Source organism: Aedes aegypti, chromosome 2 (genome assembly GCF_002204515.2).
Source record: "Aedes aegypti strain LVP_AGWG chromosome 2, AaegL5.0 Primary Assembly, whole genome shotgun sequence".
Taxonomy (NCBI): domain Eukaryota; kingdom Metazoa; phylum Arthropoda; class Insecta; order Diptera; family Culicidae; genus Aedes; species Aedes aegypti.
In genome coordinates, this window is record NC_035108.1 from 370,216,114 (window position 1) to 370,231,541 (window position 15,428).

Sequence of the window (15,428 nt, forward strand, 5' to 3'; positions counted from 1 at the left end):
AATGAAAGAATTAATGCTATTCCTCGACTAGAATATATGCAGAAGAATCAGTAGCAAATAAGCGTTAAAAATCTAGTATGATAATTTGTTTTTTTTTAAGCTAGAGACTGCCTTGTTCCAGTAGGGACGTAGATAGTATTTACTCACTTCCAAAAAATGGCCCCGGATTAGGTTCCCCGGATCATCCGGAAATTGTGATCTACGCCATGATGGACTTCTTGAGATCCATCCGTAACGTTATAGAGCTAATAATTGTGAACACATTGCTCATTTCACATTGCAAACCCACTTTTTTCAAATGGGTCATTTTGAAACTCCCCTTCTGATTCCTGAATAACTACGGAACCAGGTTGTCAAATTTACAGCCAAAAAAGTGTTTTATCCAACTCTCGTTCTGGGGTGTTGGTATTAACGGAATGGTCAATTATGCAGTAGTAGGGTTTTCTAAATGGAGAAATGCTGTTAGGAGACGTGTCTTCATAAATACTTGATGCTGGTTTGCGGCTTATTGTGTGCATTAGGTCTTTATTTAAGTTTATATCAAACGTCCATCATTTCAAAAGTTTATTGTGAAACGTTCTCGTGTAAAATAATTTAGGCGAAATGGGCTCCCTTAGTACTATTTATTTCCATTGTTATGAACTCTATGGAAATAATTATAAAGCTTTTAACATACAGCGTGTGAATTCAAGTAAAAATTATTAAAGTAAAAAAAAATCACTAATACATTACTCACTAAAATGGAACTTTTTCCAAATTCCCAAAATAACCTTTTAACGTATTATTTACAAAAGTTATTTTTAACCTTCTTTGCTACTATTTGGAGCTAGAGCGCCCTAGTCTGTCGACAAAGTTGAATTTTGGAACACCCTAGTCTGCAAGCTTTTCGTATCATTTTATTCTTTTTCGCGATTATACCGTTGCACGTCTGGTCGCGGTTCTCCGCTCTCAACAGCACCGGTTAACTTAGTTGATCCATTTCATTAGCTGCGCGCCAAAGTCCACGAGTAGTTGGTGTGTTTTTGCGTACCTACCTGCGTTTTTTACGAGTGGTTAGCTTTGTTGGCCCTCAAGAAATAAGAATTTGCCAAGTGTTGCAGTTTTATTCTGACCGCGGTCAGATTATGGTTATGACTCACAGTTAATTTTAAAACCCCCTGTGTGGAAGTGTGCAAGTTTTTGACTGAGAGTGTTCGTTTAAACAAAACTTTGTTGATGACTTGAGGAAACAGTAGTGTGCGAAAAATATCGAACTCCAGCATGTCCCGCCCGTCGATGTTTCGATCTCAGAGTATGCTTTCTCCGTTCGAAGGTATCTCCTGGAGCCACAAGTTCGGATCGCTCAACCGAAGGAGAAAACATGGACCGATGGTTATCACTTCTTGTCCCCATCTGGACGTTTTGGATTGGCTGAACCGGATGGACCTGACAGAATATCATGGTAAGTAGATTGAAGAACGATGCTTTTTTGTACAAAAGTTCCTATTTCTGAAAACACTTGGTGTAACAAAACTCATGAACGGAGAGTTCGAGTTCGAGTTTACATAGTATTTTACAAAAATTTTATAGTATTTTTTTCGCCAATTGAAAACAATGATGAGTGCAATAAATAGACTTCGGCCAAATGCATCATTACATGAGAAAATTGTACTTTGTTTAACTTTCTAGATTCTACACAATTTTACATTTATACAAATGTACAAAGATTTTTTTATCATCTCGCCTATGTTAATGTATTCCTCAAGCAGCACACGTTGCTATAAGTTAGTTATAGCAACAGCTGCTTAACATAATGAATAGTTATAAAGGAAAAATTGCAACATGGAAAAATATTGCTGTGTAACCGAAAAAGCGCAAAAGTAACTTGTTGTTCAGACGTTACATAAGATTTCAAGTATGATCAGTACCTAGAATACTGAACAATAAAAAAAATCATACACAGATAAAAATATTTAAAATCCTATGTAGTGTATACTAAGATATATAGTAAAAATAAACCAAATTCATCTATTTTTACGGCATTTCGTTTAGTTTTCAACCAAAGTTGCTTGAATGTTACATGATCGTGTAAATTTAAATTGCATTCGATTAAAAACTAAGCGATTTATCTTTGATATTTCAGTTTATTTTGATGCTACAAATATGTGCATGAATATAAACTTAAATTAACAACATATTTTTAACTGTGTATATGAAGTAATTCTAAGATGACATACGAAAAATATAACTGAGACAAACCATCTCAATAAATATAGAATGTTTCATTTATCTTTCTAGCAAAATTCAAGCAGTTCAACGGAGTGGAAGACTTTCTGTACTGCAGTGAGGCCGACGTCAAAAAGCTTGGTGTACGGAATAATGCTCATCGTGCTCGGATGATCAGCAGCCTTGTCGCACTTCGAGAGAAACCTGCCACAGGTAAGTTTGAATTTTATGATTTAAGAAATCTTAGTTCCAGTTTGCTCTCAATAATATGGTTTATCTGTCTCATTATCGTTTGAGTTCAACGAATCATTGTTATTTTCAACACTAAAGCCGAACATGGCAAATACCTAGAGGTACTAGTTATAGGGAACCATAAAGGTCATAACTGCTACACCTGATAACAATCGCTTTTCAAAATTAATTGGTTCTTGACCTCTTCCATTTCACTTCGGTGCATTTGAATGTAACATGGGTACCTGCTATCGCACCATCTTCATCAGGTGACTTTCTCGAGATGCTCTCGGTTCGATGGTCACACGTAGTTGCGCAAATATGGAGCTGTGTGATAACAGTCCCTTACGCTGATGGTTTATACACTTCTGAAACGCGCTTACAAATCATGATCACACTGGTATGATAAGCGCAGATGGTACATGCTCGGGCTCTGAAAGGGGAGTACAGCACAGGGCCATAAAAATGCGAAAAATTTCATATCATATGATGGTTTTTAACATGGAAAACGAAAACAATGCATTAACTTTATTTATTTTGAACTTTCGAGTTCAACAACTTTGTTATAAATGCTTTTAAAACGTCAACCATCTTGCAAACTTGTTCACAGGTCTTGTCTCGAACTTGTCGATTGATAGAAGCGCTGGGAACCTAAACATATTTTTGCTTAAACTTTGTAGTGTGAAGAACAGTGATATAAGTTTCATTTACGTGTGGCAAGCGATTCTGTATTGCTGGAAATCTATGAGCCGGTGTTAACCTTGGTTGTCTTTAACCAGAGGAACACGTATATATATTTCAAACCTAAAAGACGCAATTGCTTCCAAAACCATGACTCTAGTAAAACATTTCAGAGTGATTATGAAAAACAATAACTCATCCATCCTCTGAGATCAAACAATCTTATATTTTTATCAATTGGGGTTTTTTGAAGCAAAAAGTTCATTTCTAGAGTATGCTACAATCCCCAGCATTTCATGGAGAGAACAATGCTTCGATTTTGTTTTCATAAGTATAGTGACAAAATTATGATAAAAATGTCCTGCATGGCGAATTAATGCTAGAGTGTACTACAGTAATCATTAGTTACATTTACCAACGAATCAAAAATAAATAACATTTGTGAGTTCTGAATTCACGTCGTAAAATTTTTGCATTTTCTCAGGGGCCATACTGTATCTAGCGATGTGTATAAACAAGTTCGTGTTCGGTTGTGTGGTCCAATTTGCAATCTGTCATGAGAAGTAAATTCTGTTTTTGGCGTTCGGTGATAAAAGCGTTTCCATTATATGAGGGGAAGATGTTGCTCGGTACTGCCTATTATTTTTATTGTTTGTATTTGTTTTAGAAATGGTTCTATACATTGGACGTGCGTTTATTATAATACCTACTGATAAACCTAAAGAACGACATAAAGATACTTTGAAGAAATGAAAAAAATGTTCCGATAACGATGAGATGGTAAGCATCTTTTTAATTCGTTACACATCTATTCAGGCTATAAAAATTTACACAAGATGTAGTAGTAGTTAGAAATTAAACATTTACATTGTACATCATTAATTTACGCAAAAACATAATCCTTCAAATTGGTCAAATAAGTATGATGGAAGTTCTGAAATAATTGACCTATAAATTTATTTGGAAATAGATCTTTTTTTTGAAACACTGAAATGTATCAGGGCAAGGAATATAGGTTTGGAGGGGCCCTGAATTGGTAATGAGTAGGGGCCCCTATATCATCTAGCGTTTATTTCAACGCTATAGAACAGTACTTTTGAATAGAACATCCTGGTTTTGGATTCAAAAGTACATTGTTCTGTTAATAATCGAATATCAGAGGGCCCTGTATAACTTGAGCCTGAGGAAGCCCGCAACAAGTTTGGGAACATTCTATTCTAATCCGTATCCTGAGCCAAGCCGAAATAAATATTTGTACACAATATTTTATACGTTCTTGAAAAGTACCAAAGCATATTTCGATAAAGCGAACAAAGGTTAACAAAGGTCTCTATAATCTCTTTTTTATGCAATACACGTAATCCATTTAAAGTCTACTTTTCCTATTTTCACATTAAAATGATTTTTGATGTAAATTCCAGAGACTGCAGAGATTACTACGCGATTACTCCATGGGTTCAAAGATTCTAATCTCCAGGAATTCCTCTAGGCTCCATCCCATGCTATTCTTGAATTGGAGAAGCCAATGAATTGTATACAATAAATTTACAAAAAAAAAACGAAATTCGGTTCCGTAAAGCGCGTTAAACGCGTTTGAGCCTCAAAAGACTAACTAGTAGAAAAGGAATTCTTCTAGAGATCCTTACAGAGTTTTTTTTTTCAGGTATACGTACAAAGATTTCTCCAGGGTTCTCACAAGAATTCTTACGGAGATTCCTCTAGCAATTCTCCCAAAAATTTGTCTTGAAATTTCCCAAATGATTTCTTAAGATATGCAAAGAGGAATTCCTACATAAATGAACAGGAAAGTAATTAATGTTTATTCTACGATTGGTGTGATTCGTGTTAATTTTTTTTTCAAGCAATCATACAAGAATTCAGATTTTGTCATTTTTTGAGAAATACTTCCAGATTCTGAAAATACTCATCCTTCAATAATTATCCCTCTGATTATCCCTAGAATTGCTTCATAAATTCTTCCAGGGATTTTTCCACAAAACTTTTAAGAATTTTTTTTTCCAAAAATTCCACACAAATCCAATTTTATATTGCTGTTTGCGTTTGACGTGCAAATATTGTTCAAATGCGTTCTATATGCGGTAATACAAACTAATCAAAGGACACCCAGCAATTGTGATCTATATCACCGCCAAACTAGCAAAGAAAAGCTATCTTTGACTTCGCCTTCCTTGTGAAAAATCTTACCTTGTTTGGTGTTCCCGCATTCGATATTTGCATTTCAAACGCACACAGCAATATTTTTTTTTCATTAATAATGATTGCTTTCAAAAATTTTTGGATTTATTGTAGTAGTAACTTCTACTTTCTTCCATTTAAAAATTTATTTAGAGTTTGTTATTCCTTGGGAAGTCTGCGAAGGAATCAGTCAATGTACTCCTGAAGAAATCTTCGAATTAATAGTTGAAGCAAACTTTTAGCAAATATCCCACAGAAACTTTTAGAAAGACGCTTTGAGAGTTGTCTGGTCGGATAACTTGAGGAATCCCTATCGAAATGAAATTCCTGTTCAGTCTCATTTTGGTCTTATTTTTCAGGCATGAGGTCTCCAATGTTTTTATTTTAAGACACTTAGCCGTCATCAACCCTGAAGTGGTACCGTAATCCGGAGTAACATTGATCATTTATTTGGATTTTTCTTAAAAATCTTATTTGAAAATGCATATGTTGCAAGTTTTATATTTTTAAAACAAGTACTGACACTCAATGCTCATGTCTATATACTGCGTTTTGTTTTCTGAAAGTTTAAAGCATGTTTAAGGTTTTAGGTGATTTTTTCATTTAGCTGATATGGGGTAACATTGATCACCCATGAAAACAACGTACGGTAATATCGAAAACATCATTACTTTCTAAAATCATGATCCCTGAAGCCGAATACTTACAAGTAATTTATTTCTTAAATTATTTCAAAATTTAAAACACCTTGAATTGTGCAATACGCCTAAAGGTAGGCAATTTCATAAGGAAATTCTTCATTCTCTATAAAAAATTTGTTAATTATGCTTAACTGAGCATATTTGTGATAGTTTTGACAACTGAATCGTTTTCGGCGATGTCAACTTTAGTAACAATCGCATTCCCTTTGATCATATTCCCTTTGATGCATATTGCATAATCATGAAAATCACTGTTTCCAAAAGTTGACAAATTTACGCATGAACACAATTCAACTTATGACAAAAACCCTACTGTTTATTAACTCATGAATAGAAGGAAGGGAATCACCAATCATGCATTGAAAATATATCATCGGTAAATGTTGATTTGAACTTTTTACGAGGAGGGTCATTGTGATCAATGTTTCCCCGCTGATCAATGCTACCTCGGATTACGGTACCTAGTATCGGTTTATTACTCTTCATTAACATTTTAATTACTAAACAAAAATTAAAAACGACTTCAACAATAGATGAGCACTAGCTCCGTTATTTTCAATCTTTGGCGAAATATACGCCGAAACGTCGGAGAAGTAGAAGCAAAAGTCGTTTTAGCTGGGTCGGAAGTCGTTTTAGGGAAGGGTCGTGGATATGAATTCCACCGTTTGGGAATTTTTCTGTAAAATAATATCGACTTTCCATAGCATAGAGGATATTCGTGTTCGTCAATTGACAAATAAAGCTCTCAGTTATTAAATAAATAAATAATACTTGGATTTTACAAGGATGTATTGTTTCAAGAATTTCTCCGTACAATCTGCTAGGGATTCTTCAAGTAATTTGCATAGAACATACACAGTTATTGCCCTAGTAATTTCTCTTGGATTTTTTTCTATTATTCCTCCATGAAGTTTTAAGGATACCTCAGAGAATTTAGGATATGATTTGAATCTTTCAGAAATGTTGAGGTTGAGCAATTCCAACAATTCCTCCGCTAATTCCAACTCAAATTTCTTTGGAGATTCCGTTCAATGTTTTCCGAGAAATTTCTTCACAAAATCCTCCGGAATACAACCCCGAGGTTCGATTGATGTTTATTCGATTATCTTAGAAAAGATATAGAATCTTCTAAAACTTTCTGAGGATCCAGGAGTTATATCAGAGATCCTTTTCAATGAACGGTGACTTATACACAAGTTTTATCAGAGGTCACTTAAGGATTTTCTTCAGAAATACCTCATGGATTAATTATTCAAAAAAAAAAAAAACTCTTGACATTGCCCTGGAAACATTCCTGAAAAAAAAAACGTTTATTACTTACTTGAGAAACACTTAAATAATTACTGGTGGAATTTCTGTAAATATCTTCAGAATCTCTAAAAAAAAATGCTGTAGGTACTTGAGAGATATCCTGTATCAATTCTAGAAGATTTTGTAGGAGATCCCTGAAAATTTCTGGAAATGTTAAAGATTGAATTTTGGAAGAGGTTTGGCCGGGAATCTTGGAAATCAATAAATAAATCACTGGATAAAATCTTGAGGGAGTAACGACTTTCAGAAGGAAGTCAGTTGATTTCAGAAATAATCTTTGGAAAATTTCATTTCCGTGGTTTTCATTGAAAAATCCAAGTTGGATTCTTGAGGTGTCCTACACAAAATTAATTGAGAAATTTCTTGAGAAACTATTATTAAATGATTTCTTTTATAAATTTCTTGAGTAATATCTGGACATTTGGGCAACAACCTGAATAAAGTTGTGATGAAATTCTTAGAGAAAATCATGAAAAACAACTACTTGTAGTGTGGCATTACGTGGAATTCTAAAAAAACCACTGAGTTCTTAGAGAAATGCCTGTTCTGATCCTATGAAGAATCAAACTCATAGCTTCTGGTTCCTATTACGTTTCGTTTGTTTTGTTTTCTTTTTTCCTGATTGGTCTTTTTTCTTCTCTGGTTGAATCCTTCTAAAGTATTTTTTTCAGGTATCTAATTTCCTATTTTCAAGGCACCCGGTCACTACCAGCCTTGTGATGACGAAAAGCTATCTTAGTCTTGAGGAAACGACAAAAAAGGGTGTTAGTTACAAAAACCTAGTTTTGTGAAAATCTACTTTGAAGTTTTTTCAGCAATTTTTGGGAGTCAAAAAACAAGCCATTCTTCTTAGAAATACATATATGGCGTTAAGACCCCTCAAATATATTCCAGCCTAGGGCTCCATAGGGTTGAAATTTTTCATACTTCACTGTGCACAAAATTTTTGCCAACGTTTGTCCTACCCATTATTTTGAACGTGGACGCGCCTCTGCTTTGAGTGTATCAATAGCCTGAACGCTAGGGGCGTCAGGTCCTATCTAGTGGTTTGGTACATGTCTCGTTTCGATTCGCGGTAAAGACTTGGTTGATTGTCCGACATGGTTTAGGGACAAAATGTCTAAAGACAAAACGTCGAATGCCAAAACGTCGAATGCCAAAACGTCGAATCCCAAAACGTCGAAAGGGACAAAACGTCGAAAGCAGTCTTTTTTCTTGCGAAGGTCTTTGAATAACTAGCGTTGCCAAGGCACAAATGGTTGCGATGCAGACAGCGTTGGAAACAGTCAAATTCAAAATTTTCATCACAGTAAGCATGAAACAAATTTCCAGAAAAATGTCAAACAACCATCCATTTCTGACGAATAAAGAAGTAGTGCAGCGCTTGAAGCAAGTTGAAATTGAAAAGAAAGTTCCAGAAACTTGAGAACCAGGTGTAGCACGTTGAATGAGAGGAATACGAACAACAAGCCGTTGGGTGGTTGGTGATCGGAATTGACTAATTTAAAAGATTGTTGTCTGTACTTTTCGCAGCAGGCACCAATTGCTAGCATTTCAGAACGATGTAGTCGTTACCCTCTTTGTGAATTCTTTATTTTTTAAAAATTACTCATTCTCTTGTCGATTACGTACAATTGACTTGAAAGATTGATTTTCCTTTCTTTCATAGATATTCAGGTTCACATACATAGAAATCAAGATATCCAGCAAGTTTTTCAATATGTACGCCCAACAAGTGACTGCCAGATTTAATTACGATTGTGCATGAAAACCTTACACATATTTTATAATATCGTTGCATATACGATATTTGTAATGAAATCTTACATTTTCTGTAAGAAAACTATACGTTTTCTTTATATGTAACGATATTATTTAATTTTTGGATTGAGTCTTGTTTTGGGTGTACTATTCAATAGTTTTCTATAAATTGATTAATTTTGTGTAGAGAATTTAAACAAACAAAAAGACTAGTGTTAGTAGACACAATTATCAATTTCAAACATATTCAAACGAACATTAACGTTCTACGTGGCGGTACTGCGATAACGTCAAGCTCAAACAAATATTATAGAATTTCTTTCAATGTTTGACTAAAATTAGCACTTTGATGAGATAGTTAAATAATTGTTTTATAACCTGAAAATTAAACAAAAATCTTAAACGTCTCCGACAAGTATTGATTATTTTCATATTTTTTTCTAATCTTTTCCAGACCAGTGAAATATTACGGTATAACGGTAATAACATAAGAAAAAAAAAATCACTGGCTTGTCTATTTCAAATATTGTATAGTTTTTGGATTTCACGTTTCATCTTTATCGATTTTTTTTATTATTCCTTAGTAATCAAATAGTTAACTCTATAATACCCAATCCCGCCTTTAGGCGGGGTACACTTTGGAATTTTGTGTATTTTTTCGTAGCTCGGAAATCATAATGATTTTATTTTAGCTTAAAAATTGACGCATAACACGCATATGAGAAAAGTTTTTATGACTTTTGAAACTTTTTTGAATTTTTGAACATTGTTTGAAAAATTGTATTTTTATTATTGCCAAAAATCAGTAACTAGAAGAGGCTTCAAAAAAATGAAAAAGTATTGGGATGTTCAAAAATAAAAATTACAAAAATAAAAAATTCATAGATTTGCGAACAAAAATAATTCATTAATTTATTTAGTTAACGAACAAAAATAAATCATTGCTCAAAACGTGTTTAGAACGATTAAGATAACTAAAAAAGATATTCAGATCGAAAATAAAAAATTGGGTATTAGAGGGTTAAATGCTTTTTCAGACAATCGCATTTTCTTTCTTTCAGACGTTCTGTTCCTTCGACATGTCATCCTTTCGACGTTTTGGCATTCGACATTTTGTCTTTCGACGTTTTGTCCTTTCGACGTTTTGTCCTTTCGACGTTTTGGCATTCGACGTTTTGGCATTCGACATTTTGTCTTTCGACCTTTTGTCACCCAACCGTCCGACATATCCCCGAAAACCATTTCCCCGAATGATTTTTTCACGGTGTTTTCTCCCGAAAACCATTTCCCCGGTTGAACTATCTCCCCGAATGTACTGTTTCCCCGAAAGCTTTTAACAAAGAGATTTTTTTCATTTTTCATTTTGAAATTATCGGTGTAATAGACCATATTCATCAAGTTTTATAATCGCTTCAAACGAATGATTTAATGACATCTGGCTGAAAGGGAAAAGGCAGAATTATGAAATAAAGTTTGATTGGTGACACTGTTGGCTGGTTTGACACGTGACCCAAATGAAATTTGAGCTGCATGAAATCTTTGATAAATTAATGAGTCACTAAGTTGATTTGGGACGCATCTGATAGTTCAGCACACCGTGTCCAGGCTGTTATTAGAAAATTAATTCCACGTTAGTAGTTTGTGTTTTTTGAAACATAAGCAGATGGTTAATTATTTTTGAACTACAATAGATAACGTACAAGAGGCTTGTTTTCATTTTTTTAAATATTCCTTCTTTAGAATATAGATTGGTCTTCCTTATATTAATGGTCTAATAATCATTGGCATCAAAATAGTTGATAATTTTAAAGCTAGTCTGACCTTCTTATCATCGTAAACAGTTTTTTAAAGCTTTGCTGTGTTAATATTGTTCTGCTAGCAGCAACCATCAGAAATTTGCCCTTCTTTCAATAGAAGGCTGTTCTTTATAAATAAATATGTCGATAAAAACTAACAGAGCTACTAAAACTTTAATCAGTTTTTTTTTCTGGTAATGATATGCTATTAATAAAAATGTGAATGTAAGAACGAATTCTATAGATTCTAATACTTTGATCCATCATTTTCAATGCTTTTCATCTACTCCTTTATTTTCAAATAGGCATTTTTTTATTTAATTGGTGATTGTTAGCATTTAGATCGGCAAATTTTTTTCTATCCAAGACATAAAAAAAAATCTACACTCTTAAAAATAATGGAAATTACTGTGGACGTAATTCATAGTATGATTGAACGACAGTTGATGTAAATGATAAAACGACACAAAAATGTGTCCTTGAAGATGTATTGAACAAAAAATGTAACTTTACACGTTAATGGACACGAAAACGATGGCACTATGATCGGCATTTCCCGAACCAGACACTATGGTATTTGAAATATGACATAAGTTCACGTCATTCGGCTCGCTTCTTTTATTTGCATCCAAAAGACGTAAAATCACATGATTTTATCGGAGTGTGTAGAAAACTGAAACTGGGTTCATTGTCAGAAAATCAATTATGTAGTGCAGGATATATTAGGTGCCAAGGATCAATGGACTCACTGTAGCTACTGACACTAAGTGTAATGAAATTACATTTATCCTAGTGGACATATGGCATAAGGACGCTTGGCTGAATAAGGCATCTTTGCGTAATAATGCGAAACAATGTGAAGGAACAGCCTATTATTATAAGAAGGCAAAACTTAGAAGAACGCCGAACGTTCATTCGGCCAAATGTCAATAATCCAAATATCCATACTCAAAAGATACCGCTTCTAATGAAACTGCCTATCATGTACTCGCTTTTTTATCAGGCTATCAGCAAAAAATCTAATTTGCTTTGAGTCAGATGCACGTGACACATTATATTGAACATCTGTTACTTAAAACATATGGATTTGATAACAAAATAATCAATTTTTATATAATCTTACATCAACTAGCACGTTGAATACTTTTTGGTAGCAAGATCATGAATAACTTTCAGCATGCCAATTTCATTGCGACTTTTTCGAGGAAATGGTACATTCGGGAAAATAGTTCATTCAGGAAAACTTCATTCGAGGAAATTTCATTCGGGGAAATGGTTTTCGGAGAAATTTCGGACAATCACTTGGTTTTTAAAACCAATATAAAACTCTTTTTATTTCGTTTCTGTCATTTTTTTAAAATAAGAATTACACATTCAAAAACATTTCCCAAAAACTGAGAAAAACATCTAGTTTTTACCCTAATTGATTTTAACTCAAGGCGGTTTTTGTAACTAAATATTCTACAATTTTGATATGCTGTAGTAGTACAAAATTTTAGTTATTTTAAAAACATCCTGCATCTAATTTATAACAACCAGTGTTACAAAAAAATGATCGTAATTAAATAACACACCAAGTTAGAATTTTGATAGCTTTAGCTAGTTGGAAATCTAGTGATTTCTCAATGAATTCCTTTAAAAAAAATACAGGCATACTGTCTTCAGCCATTTAGCTGCACAGACTGGAAGTGAACACTGGATGACGGACTAGCATTCTCTTATTCCGGTTTAAAACCTCGTGTAACACCATCGAGACTAGAGATGGACGACTCACTCACAAATTATTCAAAAGAGTCGACTCTCGAAAATGAGCGAACAAATCACGGTTATTTTCAAAAAAAAGTCATGATTCATGATTTTGAGTTGGAATTATCATAGTCACACAATTCGGACATGTATTAATAATTAAAGTTGTTTTTCAAATGAAAACGTTGGATAACACAGCGCAACAAAAATGACATTTTTGCGTGTCTCAAGAATAAAATTATATGTCTCTAGTAGATTTGGGGTTGCTGAATCTGATGACGGTTTCAAAAATTTTCCAGCACGTCACAATTTTTAGCTACAGGTCGTCAAAGTTGTATAAAAAATTGGTTTCGTTGATGTTAACCTAAAATTTGAAGTATATTTTATCAAACTTTTTTGTGGTCTTATCCATCAAGCATGTAAAAGAGGACGTAAACTGATATATTTTGGTAGAAATTTCACGATAATATTTAGATTAAACCGATTTTTTCAACATGCTTGCAGTCTCCATACATAATTCTTCGTTACTCTTATATGGCAAAATACAATACTTTTCTAAACCATCAAAAAATAACTTTTCCGCATGAAAAGTATTATGAACTTTGATGATAAGTATTGTTACACACATAAAGTTTGAATTCTGTGGCAAATTAAGCAAATAAATTTCCTTACAAGCTGGCAAACTTGCATGCAAGTTGGCTGAAATAGTCATTTTTTGCATTTTCAACACCTAATATCTCAAAAACTAGACGTGCTATGATAATTATGTAAACGGCAATGGATTCAGCAACCCTTAATTAAGTAAATAGAGGTATTTTGATGCTGGAGACAAAAACGTGTTCCGCAGTATAATGTTCATTATTACGAGTATAACACGATCAGTTAGTTGATTACAGAAATGTTAAAACAATTCATAGATCCTAAGAACCTGTTAGTTGGATTTCAAAGTAGCTCTTATCAACCCTCTGTGAAACTTTACACGTCCCCTCCATACAAAAACCTACCTCATTACGCTCGCTGATAACCACTTCAGTATCGCCTCAGTTCACTCAGAACGGCTGAACCTACTGCGAAATCATCGTTCTTAAGTGCAGTAGCATTGATTATCGATTTCTTGCCGTACACCACCCAACCCCCCCAATACTTTATGCGGCGATGAGACGCAGCATCAAGAAGCAACAGCAATGCATTCTGAAGGCATTCTGCTGTGTGCCATCGCGAGGTAGCCGATGATAATGATACGAAATTACGGATTTGATTGAAAAGTGTTGATAATGAAATCATCATCATCTTCTGTCGTTAAATATATTTTTTCCATTTTTATTTCCTTTTCGTTGCAGCAAGTCTCAACCGATCCGAAACGCTGCAAAGATCCATGCGCCACAGCTTGGCGGTGGAACCGAACAAAACTGGTAGCCCCGTCGTCGAGCAGGAATCAGTGTAAGTTTGAAGCATATTTACCACAGCTTTTATATGTAGTTGGGCTAGGGAGATAGTGCTTGAAAGCTTTCGTCGATGGGAAGCTTTCACCAACATTGCATACAAGACCAGTGATATACAAGTAACGAAAGTTTAATAAGGTAACTTCTAGCTGGTAGACACCATGGTCAATTAAGAATAGTACATGATGAAGTTTGAAACATTACGAATTTCATATCTTCCTGAAGTATGTCAAACTCGGCCAAGGCCACAAAATTCGCTAATGTAGAACATTATATCTATTCATCATTGACGTAAGCACATTTTCCCCAAAGACGAAGCTGGCTTAGTTGAAACACTCCCAGGTATTTTTTTTTAATTTTTGCCCCCTCGTTTCTCTAATTGTAACAGAACATTCCAAGCTCTAATCATGAATTACATGATCGGTATCATTTTCAAATTGATTGAAAATCTGCGTACGTATCAATGGTTGTCCAGTATGGAATTCGCCTAGATATGGTCCGACCAAATTTTTATCCAATTGTATTTCGAACAAATGGATTTCCAACTTAACGTAATTGTATGGACCATATTTGTATTTTCGATCTAAATATCATTTTTAGTTATCTAAAATCGTTCTAAATTAGTTTAAGGCAATGATTTATTTATATTCGCAAATCTATGAATTTTGGTTTTTGGATATTTTTAATTTTGAACATCTCTATTCTTTTTAATTTTTTCTTAAAGCCTCTTCTAGTTATTGATTTTTAGCAAAAATAAAAACTCAAGTTTTTACGGTACTTTAAAAAAAAAATTGCTGGCAATCTTTTCATTTTCCGTGTAATTAACGGAAAAACAGGTTTGAAATTATTTTAACACCACCAAGCTCTTCTTCTGTGATAGGTTTATCGTAGAAAAAAGGCGGGGTTGGGTCATTATTTATAGTTATTTTAAAACACATGACTATTCCACAAAATGTCTATTCTACCAAACGTCATTATCCTTATCAAAATTCAACCAAGTTTTCTCAAAATACATCTACATCGATATTGGATGAATATATAAATTATATTTTCACACGAATACCATTGAACGACCAAGGCACTGCAGTTCAGAATTTCCTTCATCTTTTGCAGAAATTATCAATGAAAGCTGAACAAATAGCTAATCTTTCGGTGGAAATAGAAGCGATTGTGAAGGGTTATAACAAGTACAATGAATCGTAGTTGTTACCAAATTCAAAAGGAAAATATAACAATGCTATAGATATCTACAAATGGTCCCTCGTTTATACCGTCTGTATAGTTTCGATTGATGCTTTCGTTCAAGAGCAGATAATGGTTTCGAGATCAAAAGGAATACAATAGAGAGCTGGAAGATG

The 15,428-nt window shown here is 33.9% G+C and overlaps 1 protein-coding gene across 14 annotated transcripts in view; it reads left to right on the forward strand.

Annotated features, from left to right (window-relative positions):
- Positions 1 to 15,428, forward strand: part of LOC5566382 (breast cancer anti-estrogen resistance protein 3) — a 142,673-nt gene that overhangs the window by 37,480 nt on the left and 89,765 nt on the right. For 9 of the 14 annotated variants that reach the window (XM_021846684.1, XM_021846685.1, XM_021846687.1 and 6 more), the window contains 3 exons: positions 1,313 to 1,441; positions 2,278 to 2,418; positions 13,969 to 14,068. In XM_021846684.1, coding sequence (XP_021702376.1) covers positions 1,313 to 1,441; positions 2,278 to 2,418; positions 13,969 to 14,068 — 370 coding nt within the window. The other 5 variants (XM_021846681.1, XM_021846683.1, XM_021846682.1 and 2 more) reach the window with 3 other exon arrangements.